This window comes from Dendrobium catenatum, unplaced genomic scaffold, assembly GCF_001605985.2.
Source record: "Dendrobium catenatum unplaced genomic scaffold, ASM160598v2 fragScaff_scaffold_1434, whole genome shotgun sequence".
Taxonomy (NCBI): Eukaryota; Viridiplantae; Streptophyta; class Magnoliopsida; order Asparagales; family Orchidaceae; genus Dendrobium; species Dendrobium catenatum.
In genome coordinates, this window is record NW_021319896.1 from 52708 (window position 1) to 67558 (window position 14851).

At 33.1% G+C, this 14851-nt stretch overlaps 2 protein-coding genes across 5 annotated transcripts; one reads left to right on the forward strand and one right to left on the reverse strand.

The window, feature by feature from the left end:
- The first annotated feature begins 2193 nt into the window (after positions 1 to 2193).
- Positions 2194 to 11290, forward strand: LOC110097760 (guanine nucleotide-binding protein subunit gamma 1). Its single transcript, XM_020824307.2, has 4 exons — positions 2194 to 2556; positions 10474 to 10526; positions 10626 to 10670; positions 10972 to 11290. The coding sequence occupies exons 1-4, from the start codon at positions 2407 to 2409 to the stop codon at positions 11054 to 11056; spliced, it is 333 nt and encodes a 110-aa protein (XP_020679966.1). The 5' UTR covers positions 2194 to 2406; the 3' UTR covers positions 11057 to 11290.
- Positions 11291 to 12277: 987 nt separating this feature from the next.
- LOC110097782 (histone H2A variant 1) lies at positions 12278 to 14698 on the reverse strand. 4 transcript variants are annotated; one of them, XM_020824345.2, is made up of 3 exons: positions 14539 to 14698; positions 14266 to 14380; positions 12278 to 12780 (listed from the first exon to the last, which is right to left on the reverse strand). In XM_020824345.2, exons 2-3 carry the CDS (start codon positions 14371 to 14373, stop codon positions 12484 to 12486), a joined length of 405 nt encoding a protein of 134 aa, XP_020680004.1. In that variant the 5' UTR covers positions 14374 to 14380; positions 14539 to 14698; the 3' UTR covers positions 12278 to 12483. The 4 variants fall into 4 exon arrangements, with proteins under 4 accessions (XP_020680004.1, XP_028555877.1, XP_028555876.1 ...); XM_028700044.1 differs by having other exon boundaries at positions 14266 to 14381; positions 14535 to 14659; XM_028700043.1 differs by having other exon boundaries at positions 14511 to 14643.
- Positions 14699 to 14851: the final 153 nt, after the last annotated feature.

Genomic DNA, 14851 nt, shown 5'->3' on the forward strand with positions numbered 1-14851 from the left:
TTTCTTTTGTAGTTGAAGCCTCCCATAATAAGCTAGGGTTCACAGTTAACATCAACCAAATTAATAATAAAATCTCATATGGACTTCATTTCCAAAGCATCATTTTTTTATATATAAAAGTAATAAGTATAAAGTTGTTGGATGAAAAACTTAACCAACCATATTTGCATTGAGATTGAATGATCATGCTAGAGAAGAAGACTTTATAAGATTCTCTTTTGATCTATATACCTCATTGATGAAAAAAATGAAAGTTTTGCAACCTTCCTCCGACCATATTTGTATTGAGATTGAATGGCTAAGGTAGAGAAGAAGAATTTATAGGAGCCATATTTAATCCATATATGCCCATTGATGGGAAAAAAAAATTAAAGTTCGTGCAACTTTCTCTTGACAAATCCATAAAAGAATCACTTATAGAAGTAGAAGAGATTTTAGCCTCAAGTAGACAAACAAGGTCTATTCCTAATCATGAGTTAAGTTCATGTAGTTAGGGATTTTAGCATCACCATTTATCTAACATTCCAAGCAATAATTTTAGGAAATATAATCACTAAGTTAATAAAGCACCTATAGGTTTGCATTTCCTATTTTTTAGTTAGGTTGCTAAATAATAGTAAACAAATTCAGGTGTGAATAAGATTCTCTAGCTTAGGTAATCTCAAAGATTGAGTGTTGGTGTCAATAAGCACTTTGTCTGATTTATCAAAGGCATTCCCAATGTTATTTGGTTGAGAAGGGGTTATTAAGGAAAGACTATGAGCCTTAGCAAGAGGTGGTTTGAGAGATATATAAGGGTAATTTGAGGATTCTTTCTTCCTAAGAGGGTGAGGTGCAATAATTTTAGTGATGTTTACAAGATAAGAGATTGGTGGGTTTAGGACTGGGGCAGCTATCGAAGTAGCAACTAACAAAGAGAAGAAAATGAGTTTTAAGATGTTATTTCCTCTAATGATAGTTGTTTTTTGTTCTTGGTATGGCTTCTAACCCTTCTAAAGTAGGCAAAATATAAGGTCAGTGCTTGGTGGGTGGAAGATTTAGAGCAGTTAGAAGAGTCAAGATCAAATGTATCGCATACATTTCAAGGGGTAGGCTTCCATTCATATAAGATAGGTTGAAGAACATTTTTACCTTTGATAGTCAAGGTGATGAAATCTTATAAATCAAATTTTGTAAATATTTGCATTCTTACTCTCGTAAAAGTTAATTAGCCCGTTTTTCAATGAGGGGATTAGTAGTGAGAGTAATATAAATTTTGCTAATATTTTGATGTTTGAATTTAATAATAGCAAGAGAGAAAAGTTGGAGAATTTCACTCATATAGGAACCTCTTTGAAGCTTTCTTTTACAAGTTTAAGTTGAGAACAACCTCTATTATTAATCATATCCAGAACTTTAGCACATTAAACTTGAATAGAAAAAAAAAATACTAGCTAAATAGAGAAGGTTGAGTGTACCTTTGAGTTTCAAGAACTTGCTATCATTTTTTAGGATATTACAATATAAATGTCTCTTGTCAATAGTATAACCTACAAAAGTCAAAACCTACAGTTTGGCTCCATCTTTGATCATACCATTAGAGAATCATAAATTATTATGCTAGCATGTGATATAATTAGAGAGAAATTGATAGACGAGGGGACATTTGATTGAAGTAGAGTTTTTTTTTTTCAATTCATATTAGATGGGTATCAACTAAAAAGGACGAAGAGGTAAGAGACGGATATAGAGAAAAATATAGGATGAAGAAGGTCCTCAAACCCAATCAAAGCAGGAGTAGACCATTTAGGATGAGAGTATTTTTCAAAGCTGTAAGAGAAAGTAGCATTAGAAAGGAGGCCTTTTGAGAGAACTCAAGAAACCTTTTGCATCTACTTCTTAAAATTTAAGTACACTTTTTTATATAATTTTATAAGTATATAAATTGACTAATAGTGATATCACAAAAATATAAGCTCTATTGTAAAATTTATTATTGCACGTTTAGCAAAACCAAACCCGGAAGCCCACCCTGAAAAATACAGATTTCATAAATTGCAAAAAAGAGTGGGCCTCACTGCAACTCGCAAGACCAACTTCTGAACGTGCGCAGCCTTAGAAAGCTCCTTTACCCATTTTCGTTTGAGTTCTCATTGCGCCTCGTTTTTTTTTTTTTTTTTGGTGGCCTTTCCCTTTCGCCTTTCCGTTCCTTCACCTTTCCGCTTTCCGTTTCTAAATAAAGCTTCTCGAGGCGCATCGGGCTCCAATCTCTCTGTCGCTCTCTCTATCTCTCTGCATGCTCGTTTGTTTTATAAATGGTGGATAGCTTCCCCTATAGCGACATAGGGGAATCTGGATTTCGTGTACCGCGCGTTGTGGTTGTCGTCGGGTTTGAGGAAGAAAAATCAGCGATTTGGAGAGGCTGGGATGAAGGCGAATGGAGAGGGGAGGACGGTCGCCTTGTCGACGGCGGTGGCGGCGAGCGATATGAACCCTCCGGGGTCCGCGGACGCGAGGGGAAAGCACAGGATCTTGGCCGAGCTGAAGCATTTGGAGCAGGAAGCGCGATTTCTTGAGGTAGTTTCCATCGCTCTATTTGTTCCCGTTTTGGCTTTTAATTAGCTTAATTAGTTGTGTTTTGTTGTTGATTGATGGTATTGCTGACACTAATGAAGGTTGAAAAGGTCTCTAAACTGTTTATTTTAGGAATGGTTTTTTGTTTGACTTGGGTAAACGTTGTCTCTTGTTAGAAAGATATTACAGCACTAATAAGTGATTTTTCCGATAGGACGGTTTTGAGGTGTAGACCACTAATTACCTAAATAAAGGAGGTAATATTGGCACTTTATTCAGTATCAAGCTAGAAGTTGGCGCTTTTTTTTTTCTTATGATTCATGGAATAAAGTATTTGTCTTAGGCGCATAAAAATTGGTCTATTGATTCTTGAATAATATTCTAGTTGAATGCTTGCTTTTTTCAAGTAAGAGACTTGAAGATTTCTAAAAAGGGAATCTGATTATACTTTAGTTGGAATAACGACTAGTTGGACGTGTATGAAGGTTATTTTTTAGGAATTCATTTTCTGTTATTATCTTCCTTATTTTAAGTTGTCTTATTTGATTGAGAGTGATGTAATCAAATTTGGTGTAATCTTGCTTCTAGCAAGCATGTGGATTTCAAATCGTTTGCATGACTTTCTTGATCATGAATATTTAGTCATTATGTCTAGCAGAGGGCCATTAGGTTTTCCTATAAATTATTTATTTTCACATTTTCAATTTCATCAAAGGTAATGAATAAGTGTTATAGTTTATAAGAGTGTGACCTACATTTTTTTTTTTTTCTGAACTGCGTCATTTTCTACATCCTATATTAGACTTGCATTGGAAGCCCTAGCCCTTAAGAGATCCTATTATGAAATATAATATATTAGCTAAAAAAAAGTGATATCAAAGCTTAATAATGCATAAAAAATGTCTTCAAAAGGTAGGATATTATATAACTGGTTTAAAATATAAGATAATGTGTTATTTAAAAAAAGTTTCATAAGAATTATTATGAATTTAACATTTATATTTCAGTATTGGATGGGATATATAATCTTAGGATAATGCCCATGATAATGTTAATTGTTAGACCATTTTCACATATTCTGCTACATTTTGAGCTTGATGATGGTGATAAATTGTTGGATCGTGTGTTGTTTGGTAATTTAGTTAACAATAAAAATCACAGCTAGCAGAGTGCTCAAAATTATTTTCTTACAAAACTTATTTTAATCTTCTTGCTAAAACCTTCGCAAAACATATAAAATATACATAATCATAAACTAATTTAATTAATCATCTAAAATGTTAGTTTTGTGTGGAATCTGATTGTGTTGATTAATCGAGTTGTATTTTTGTCTCAGACCTCAATTTAGTTTATCGTGCTTACTAGGGGGTTGCAGGGGGTCCTTCCCTGCTTGGTTTCAGGTGCTTTACACCTTTTTTTTTTCGTAAAGCACCCGGGCACTGTGTACTCAAGCGCCTTGCCGCTGCATAGTTTGGTGAAAAAAAATAAGGAAGCAGAGAGCTGCGGCGCTGTCGTGCCGACTGAATTAGAGTGGGAGCGCCGCGGCGCTTAAACTTGGCGCTGCATTGCTGGGAGGCCAGCTGGGTAGTTTTATTCTTGTTGTTCATTAAGGGTTGTGTCTCTTGGTTATTTCAATTGTATCTCTTTGTTTGCTCTTGTATAAGGGTGTAGAGATACAAAGAGAGAGTTAGAGAGAAGCGAGATATGCACTATTTTCTTGCATTTTTATAGTGGATTTCTTGGTATCGTGAGGCTCCTAAGTTTTTTTTTTTTTGCTTTCGGATTTTTTCACGTTAAATCCTGGTGTTCTTTTATTTCCGCTTCTTTTATATTTCTTGTTTGTTTCGCTGCAAGTTCCCCCAACATAAAACTCATAGATGTTAAACAAAATTTTACTAAAACTCTTTAGTAATCATCAAAATTTTACTAAAATTCTATTACTATAGTCTCACTAAATTTCTTATTTCTACATTTTGTAACTCAAATCTCAATTAAATAAACCTCTTTCTTTCATACCTTAGATATATATTTTTATTTTTATAATAAAAAAAACTGTAACTACAACTATTACTGACAAATTGATCAAAAACATCGAAATTAAAAATTTTATGATGGGCCCAAAACCAAATTTTAAAACCTTGATTTGTACTAGCTTTCTAAATTTCAGTTGGAAGTATTATTAAGTGGCTCTTATGGATCAGTTTTAACAGGTGCTGATCTAAAATAGTGCAATGCATGAGAGATTTGTGATTTTTTTTTTTTTCGTAAAATCAGCCCATACAAGATGGTGCGCATTGATGGGAATTACAAATAATTGTGGCTTAGTTGGGTTGAAACAGATTAGTGAGGGAGTTTGTAGAATTGTTAAGCGTAAATGGCCATTTTTTACCTATCCTTTTTTATTTCATTCTAAGTGTGTTCGGATAGGCGTTGTATATATGTGGCACTCATAATTCATGGATTTCATGGTTTTACATTATTTATTTCATTTAATTTGCAGTTTTAAGTTGTTTGAAACTAATTTTATTAGTTTTTTCTATAATAATCAAAAGCATTGGCCGAATTTGGTATCTTTTTTTAATATTTATTTTTATTTTTGTTTTGACAAAAAAAAAAGAGGATAAACTATGTTTCTTTACTTTATATGTATTTATTAAAATTTTATTTTATTTTAAAAGCATTAAAAATAAGTCCAAAATATGTTTAATAGTTTAAAAATTTTTTTATTCTCCCTCAAATTCAACCCAATTGTCCTTACTCCCAACTTCCTTTTTTCCTCTATTTAAAAAAAAAAAACTACTTTCTACTCCCTTCCTTCTCCCTCAATGCAAGTTGGATCACTGCTGACAAAACGAGCTTGGCAATCTTGAGTGTCCACCTCAATTCCATCCTTACCCTTCCCTAGTGTCCAAAATCTCCCCGCTCGCAATCATGGTCGGCACATGATAAGATTTCCTTCAAATCCTTCTTTATAGACTTCAAAGAGAACACTGTCCATTGATTGGTTGCTCAGCCATGAGCGCTCGCACGTTATGTTGAAGCGCTGATGAATTAGGTTGACAATGATGAGAAGCTAATGGTTTCCCGGGCTCCTAGAGATACCGGTGGGTTTCCCTTTCAAATTGGGTGGGGTTAGAATTTCTGTGGAGAAGATGACTGAGATTGCATGAAGAATTAGTAATTACTAGTGTTTTGAATGATGAGCTTGTGATTGTTTTTGGGAGTTTTATTTTTAAAAATAATAAATACATAAAATATCAAACATGTTTTTTTACTTTATGTTACAATAGAAATAAATTAACGATAAAAAGAAAAAACTAAAAAATAAAAGTAATTTTAAATGGCCCCTTAAATTAAAAAGTACTGGCAATATTTTATGATGTGGCACAGATAGCTTTCAAAAGAGAGATGGACCAACCATTAAAGTCCAAAGCAAGAAGGAAGTTGGAAGATGCAAGAACTAAGGACTATAAGCAAACCTATTAATTATAACTTTATTTTGATCTTTATTTATGTATTAAATGCTATAAGAGACTATATCATGATGATTTTGAGTTTGTAGTAATTAGAAAATTTTAAGTAAAAAATTCCAAGTTTTTAAAAATATAAACTTTGGAAATTCAAACTTTTCAAATTTTTAACTTTGGATTTTGAAATATTGGAGGGAATGATTAATTTCATAAGTGCACATATTTAATTGAATGAGTAAATTCAAATTAAGTATAGGCCCATGCTTGATTGGTTGGTCGGTTGGTCAAGGCAAGATAGAGGGGTAGTTATGGATAGTTACACTCTCTATCGTACTATGGAGTGGCCAACCTCCCACTCTCTCATTTTTTTCTCCTTTTATGTGCATTTCAAATGTAATGTTAGTGTTGAAATCCAGCCGTTCCTAGTACAAAGAATCCGACGGACACAAAGATCAATTTGTGGGATACTCTCATGGATCACGCCATAATGAGGGAACGATTTTAGGAAAGATTTTATTTTCTTATTTGTGTATTAAATCTGCAATTTATTATTTCCGCATTATGACATCTTGTATAGATCTATAAATAAGGAAGATTGTAATGAATAAGAATAAGCTTTTCCTTCTCAAATCCTCGTCTTTTAACAGTTAGAACTATATAAGCATTAGGAAAAAAAAGGAAGAAAAGTGTTGTTGTTGTGTTTACAAGAATTTTAGTTACATCTAAGAATAGAAGATTTGGTGGTCGTCTCTCACTTGAAGAGGTTCGGTGATTTTTTTAACCTTGTTATTTTGGTTAGTAGCAAATCAATTATATATTAACTTTAAAAAAACACGGTAAAACTATTCTACAGCCATTCTCTCACCATCTCATACCCATTTCCTAGCATTCTCCCCATAAAATCCCATCCAAAACCTTTTCCTATAGCCGTCAGCCAAACTAAACTAAATAGGACCTAGTTGGATTTTAGCCTCCATTTGACTCATCATACCTCATTAGGATTCGATGAAATCCTTAGAAATATTCTTAAGACACTCCTCTTCCATATCCAAGTATTTTCAAGTCCCAGAATGCCTAGCAATTGAAACATTAAAATCTTGAAGCCCACTTGTTAAAATTCGGCATATCACTTTCTCATTACATGGAATTTGAATACCAAGCCATTTCAACCCTTCCCAAGGATTATACATCATCCCTAACACATTTTGGACCCTCTCAAGGCCAAAACAACAAACCCTAAAGGGCTAAACCCTTGGTTGCCACAGTATATTGAAGCTGAGAATCTTCTCTAGATTGGAAACTAGAACCTGCTAGAATATTGTAAACCTTAGTTTGGGCATGATTTTTCAAGAGATTTATTATATTGCATCTTTCAGGCACGTTTTTTATGAGTTCATATCATATTTAAAGGAATAAATAAATGCTACAAAGTACAGATTTGGTATTCTATAATTTGTGGATATTCTTATGATAAATATATTGAGGAATGTGAAATCAAAAGGGGTTCATAATAGGGCTAGATATACTAATGGTTTAACCCATTTAAATCTATAACCTTGAGCTTCTGTTTGAAGGTTAATAATTTGGTATTTCTACATTATATTTTTCAACTTTTTCATATAAAACTAACTCAAAGCCTCACTTGCCTTAACAATACCCCCTCATGTGAGAACACTCTACATTGTCTATCGTTCCCCCTCAAGCAAAAGCTTCATCAAGTATTATGCATCAGCACATTCAATCATGTGGTTGTCATACAATTCAGTTGCTCTTGAACTTTGTTGAAGTGTGGTGGAATAGGGACAAAAACAATGGGAGAGACAAATTGTATGAACTACACTTGTTATCAACCAAATCATTTGCTTTGATAAGTGATACCATTTTTTTAAGTAGTATGTAGGGCTACAAATGAACCGAACGTTCGATGAGCTACTCATGAATTGGCTCGATAAGAGCTTATCCATGTTCGTTTGATAAGGTAAACAAATGAGTTTAAATACTTTTAATAAATACTCGACAGCTAAATAAACGAGCTTGAACAACTTGGCGTTCAGTTTGTTTATGTTCATGATCAATATCGTTTAACGCTCGTGAATAAGTTTGTTAATAAGCCTGATTAGAGCTCGATTAGAACTATATTAGAGTTTTAATATATATATATATATATATAGTTTAATTTAACAATTTAATTATTATTTTAACTGATCTCATCTAAAATCATTTAATAATTTATTTTTAATTCCAGCATCCACCTAAAATTACGAACAACCTGCTCTTTGAACAAATATAAGATGAATCATAGATCGTTTGTTCATGAACGAGTTCATTTGGTAGCTCGAAAATACTAATTAGATATGTTCATGGACGGGCTCATTTGATAGCTCAAGAATACGCATTAGATATGTTCGTGAACAAGCTTGTTCGATAGTTTAAAAAACTTCGCTAGATATGTTCACGAACAAGATTTGTAGTTGTTAGTTAGAAGGCTTGATAATGATCGTTTGTTAAGTTAATGTACATCTAAAAGTAGAGCTCGTTTATAGCTCGATAAGGCTCGTTTGTTAAGTTAATGTACATCTAGAAATAGAGCTTGTTTATAGCTCAATAAGGCTCATTTGTTTAAAGCTCGATAAGTACGAAATGAATCGAACATGAACATCCATTAATTTAAATGAAACAAGCTTGAACACAAACAAAAATGCTCGAATCAAACTCGAACCGAACTTTAACAAGATGAGAATAAACGAACTCAAATATCAACACGAACATACTTGGCTCGTCTTGGTTCGTTTGCAGTCCTTGTGATATAGGACTAGCATGTGAAGACTTGCACTATGAAATTAAACATAAGTTAAATTTAAAATCATCAAGCTATTAATCATGGGGATGCTTAAAACAAGCTTCAAACAAGTAAGAAAAGCAATCCACAAATAGCAACATAACATTAAGGAAAAGTTCTCAAATGCCCTTGGGCTTACAACATAACATTAAGGAAAAGTTCACAAACTAAATTAAATCACATACAACACACATAACAACTAATAATATAATGACTTAATCGTGGCGGTCGATCTACATCCCCTTTTATGATAAAATTTCCATACATTGATGTCCCATCACCCAGTATGAAACCAAAGTGCCTTTGTAGTTGAGCTAAAAACATCAATGGTATAACATATTTTCAACCCAAATAATTATTAAGTCTATAGATTGAGAGCCAACCACTTATTATTTTTACACCAACATATTTTCTTACTTTCCGATGTAGAATTAAACCCAAAGCCCATGTGCCTTAACAAAACACCCTTAGTTGTTCCCTTTGATGTAGAATTCAACCCAAATAATTATTAAGTCTATTGTTGAAAATATTAACGTGCAAGGCTTTTAGGATATATATGTATAGATTTATGAAAATTTTGTTGGAGTGTAAACTACAAGGGGGATCAAAGTTGGGCTAGATATGCAATTGATCGAACACATTTTCGTCCTAAACGTTTATACTTATAGTTGTGTGGTATTTCTACACTATATTTTACATCAACCCAATGTGAAACTAAATCTACTCTCACATGCTTTAACAATTTTTTTCAACTTGAGTTTGAAATTACTTGGTCGAGTTTCTTGATGATTATAGTCATTTCCTATGGGACTCAAACCATATTTAGAAAGGAAAAGAAAAACGCAAAGAGACAAGAACTTGAAGTTATTTTGAAAACTGTGAACTTTACAAGAGTTGGTATTCTATATTAACTTTTGAAAGCTATGATTCATACAAGCTATGTGATAGTCTAATTTTGTTCATGACAAGGTTTGATTAAATTACTGAGCACAAACCATTAAAAGAAAGTTAAATATGTATACTTTTTGGCCTAAAGAAAATGTTTTTAAATGTTTTATTGTAGTTTTTTCCTATTCTAGACTGTTCTCAGCCTTCTGATTCATCAAAGTTACATGAAAATGCGGAGAAGAAGGTTGAATGCATGACTGGCAATGGCTGAGGTAAGGAGGGATTAGTTAAAAATAAGAAGCACGAGATGTTAGTATAATATGGATTTCTTTTGTTTTCTTGCTATGAAGAACCATTTAATAAAAGTAATTAAAGTTTAACTCATTAAGCTAACACCAATTAGTCATGATTAAGCTATAACGGTAACATTTAGCAAAACATTAATCATCATATCTAATACCCAGGATGACACTCTTAAACTCTTACTTTACACTAATCTGAACTTCAGATTCTCTGGTACGTTTGAGTAATATAACTGAATATGTTATTGATGCACATTTTGGCTTCATTTGGGACGGTTTATTTATTGCTTCTTAAACCAGCTTTTTAGTACATTTTTTTTTAATTTTTTATTAAAAAATTGATTTAAGAAGTAGTGAAAAAGCCGTCCCAAACAAAACCTTTATTTTACTAATTTCTATATGAAATTCTCATGATGGACAGGAAGAGGTAGAGGAGCTCGAGAGAACTGAGAAAGTATCAGCATCACTACAAGAGTATTAAGGCCTACAACTTCCACCTTTTTAAAGGGTTCCAATTTCTAATGTACACCAAAGCATTGAACTAAATTTTCCATTTGCTCTATGTATTGCCAGATTGTTGCAGAAGATAGAAAGCCATGCTGACCCTCTTCTACCAATGTAAAATCTCAACGTTATTCTTTTCAAATCTTGTAGCTCTCATAGCTGGGAAATTATTAGGTTCGTACACCGGACGCAACTTATTGTTCGGAGACGAATCAGGTGCAGCCACATCATCCAGTACCGAGTTCGGTACTACTTAGTGCTGCTTAGTACCAAGCACGGTACTGAGCAGTACCAAGTAGGAGGTGATATGGCACATATTCATTAGATTATGGATGGCGTCAAGTGTCCGAACCCAATAATTTCCCCTCATAGCTTCTCTACTTTGCTCAATTATTACATATATATTCTCTTGCAGAACGCATGGACCTGTAAACCCAACCTGGGACAAGTGGTTTGAGGGCCCTCCAGATTCACGTCACTGCAAATGCTGGATTCTCTGATCTTGACCGTTAAAGAGAGTTAGTTATGCAGAGGGGTCTCAGATCATTTGTTATGATAAGCTGATGGGTCTATGTAAAGTTCTTTATAAATGAATGTTGCATTTGTTGGAAATTTATTAGGTGAGCAAACACACAAGAGAGCTGTTATATGCATTCGGCTAATGCAATTACTGTGTAATTTCATGTATTTCTGTGACCATTATGTTTGATTCAGTTTGTTCCCTTTGATTGGATTGGGTTTAGGGTTTATTATTTGGGTTGTTCCATTTGACAAAATTACTATATAACAAATAATTTTACAATAACTTCTTATGTATTTATCTAGTAATTAAACTTTTATATTTTTTTGTGACATTCATTTTTTTTTAAATAATATCAAAAATATAATTAATAGTAATGTATTTCTAATAAAATATATTTTATTTAATATAAATTAGACATTTAAATAATATATAAATAAATACAAAACTATAAGTATTAGATAGGTACATATATAAGAATTTAAATGTATGCATGCTTATCACTAAAAAAAATTAAGTTTTTTTTAAAATCATTTGGCCTTCAATTTTTTATAAAAACAAGCAAGATGGTTAATTTAAATTAGGAATAAGAGTAAAGTTTTAAAAAAATTATAAAAAACAAATTAATCAAACAAAATAACACATTCTATTGAATGCATCAAATTATTTAACATATTTAAAATAAGCTAAGTAAACTAACCAAACAAAATAGAGCATTCCATTTAATGCATGACACTATTTAACATATTTAAAATAAGCCAAACAAATTGACACATTCAATGAAATGCAACATTCTATTTAACACATTACATTGAATACACCAAGTTAGTTAACACATTGCTATAATAATTTTAGAATTTAAATTGACTAATTAAGGTGAATGCACCATTCTATTTAACTAATTTGCTTCTTTTTGAATTTTTTTAACACTGTGCTCCAATTCCTAATTTAAATTAACCACCATACTCCTAAAAAAATCATTAAATCTTTTCATTAACTTGTAAAAAAACTGATTAAATCATGAATTCATTAATTTTCTCTATATATTCTTGCCATCCAAAACTAACTGTAATAATCCCATTCAGCACTAGCAAACAAGCAGGATGGATCCTACTACTGGTACCCACCTGCTTATTATGAATTTGATGTCTCAGCAGCAAGAAAAGTATAAACAAAGTTAGAAAGCCAAAACAAAACATGATGGGCAAAGAAGAACAAGATATCGTTCACAACAACATGAAAAACCATGAATCCACATCTTTTCTACAACTAACACATAAAACTAACAAGGAGAACCAACCAAGACATAACAAGTCAGAATACATAACATAACTGTTTCAATCTATGTTAACGGTCCAGAAATCCAAAGCAAAACATATAAGCAAAACAAAGCATACGAAACTATGTTCATTCCTTAGTAGACTTGTTGATCAGGGACTTGTGAATATGGGGAATGACTCCACCACCTGCAATGGTTCCCTTGATGAGAGTATCAAGCTCCTCATCACCGCGAATAGCCAGTTGCAGGTGGCGAGGAGTGATTCGCTTAACCTTCAAGTCCTTACTGGCATTCCCAGCCAACTCCAAAACCTCAGCAGTAAGGTATTCAAGGATGGCTGCAGAGTACACTGCTGCTGTTGCACCGACACGACCATTGGCTGCAATTCTTGATTTTAGCTGCCGGTGAATTCGACCAACTGGGAACTGGCAATAAACATAAAAAGTTAATGACAGAAACAATTCAAAGCAACTTACTTTGGGTCAGTTTTAAAGTTTTGTTTGGAACAACTTTCAAGATTTTTTTATATTAAAAAACAGCTACACAAAGTAGTAAGAAAACCATCCAAACAAAGCCCAAGTCCATTTGCAATTTTTTTTAAACTATTGTAAATTTATGAAAACTGTTTGGTAATATTCATGATAAATCATGTTAAAAATTGTTTGGTAACATTCATTATAAATCATGTTAAAACCAGTGCGACTGTTTGACAATTTTGAAGAGGTGAGGGTGTGGAGATGAGGCAAATAGCACCGCTTTCGTTTAAATCTACTGAGCAAGAGGATTTCGGAAATCTGGGATTTTCCACAAAAAAATGTAGAATTTTCCATCAATTGCAGCTTTCATTTACCGTGAGATTTGGCTTTGCATTTTAGGCTGTTTGGCTGGATTTAGCTTAAATTCGCCTAAAATCCAACCTAAATCCTGCTACCAAACAGCACCTAAGTCTAACAGATAGGTTGTTATAACATCTCAACACACAAATTTCTTAAAAAGCAAGAAAGTTATAACAAAACAGAGATGTGGCAATAATCAAAAGAAAATAATTATTTGAGTTTGCATTTGACCATAATATTTAAAGGATCATTGTTCAAGCTTGTTGTAAAGAAAAGTAAGTTTTGCTACAGAATCTGTTTCCCTTCCTCTAGGCTAAGAACAACCAAAACAAAACAATTAGAATCAGCGAGTTTTCAAATTTAGATTGCCAAAAAAATAAGTAATTAAATCACAAAATGAACCATACTAAAAAGTGGTTTTCTAAATTGGAAAAGAAAATTCTAAAAAATAAAATCTTATTAAAAAACACCAAAACAAAATCTTATCACCACATCAAAATAAGCCTTGCTTGCATACCGAATATGATAAACACGACAAGCTGCAACTTCAGGGTTCAAAAACATTAAAATAAGTTGCCCGAGATCTAAATTCAACATCTTTAAATAGTTTTACAAATTCAAAATGGAATTCGCATCCCTTTCAAAGGTAATTGAATGTATATAGAAAATCTGCTCTATAGCATACATCGAATCACATAAAATTTATGAATTTAACCTTAAGTCAAAATTAAGATTATTTTCTGAATTATCTCAAATACTAACTATAAACGTGGGAAAGTGGAAGCGTCGTTCTGAGTTTGAATACAAAAAAACAGGGGCATAGGCAAAAATCGTTCTTTTCTTGAGTACATAACGCCAAATGCTTCGCAGGGCCGTCCAGGCCCGAGCAACAGACCACAAACTTACTGGCATAGCCAGAATCACGCTTCGCCAAAAAGATAAACGCGAACGAGCTCGAGAAGCTCGAAAAAAAAACCAGACAGAGCGTTACCAGTAATGTAAAAGATAGATTTTTTTTGCAAATAAAAGAAAAGGATGACAGAGAAGTGGCTGAGACAAAGTAGGTATCTAAACCTGGAGTCCGGCACGAGAAGAGCGTGAAACCGGCTTCCTTTTGTCCTTATCCTTGGATGCCGCGGTCGTCTTAGCAGCAACGAGGCCCTTCCCACCCTTGCCCGCCATCTTCCACCTGGAACCATTATATTCAGACAATAGAACCAAAATCCCAACCCACAGCCCTCAGAGAAACCCTAGATCTTGAAAAAAAAGTAACAAAAAAACAAAGTAAAACCCTAATTTTTTTAGAAGAAAATTTGAACCACTTGAAAAGGATATGAAGAGACGAACCAAGGAGGTTCGATTCTGCTGTAGAATCCGAAGTGATCGATAGGTACAGAGAGACGGTAGGAAAGAGGAAGCGAAGAGATGTGAAGAGAAAGTGCGCGCTCAAGCAATTAATTGATGGAGGAGGGAATTTGGTGGCATTCGAGTTTATTGGCGGTTAGTTTAGGGGGCAATTGAAAATTTTCAAATTTTAGGAATATTTCCGAAATAGGTAAATCCCCACCAATGAAAAACTATATCATTAACTTGAATTTAATTACAATTTAAAGGCTTTTTTTTTAGAGTTCTGATTTGAATTTATTAATAAATTCAAGCA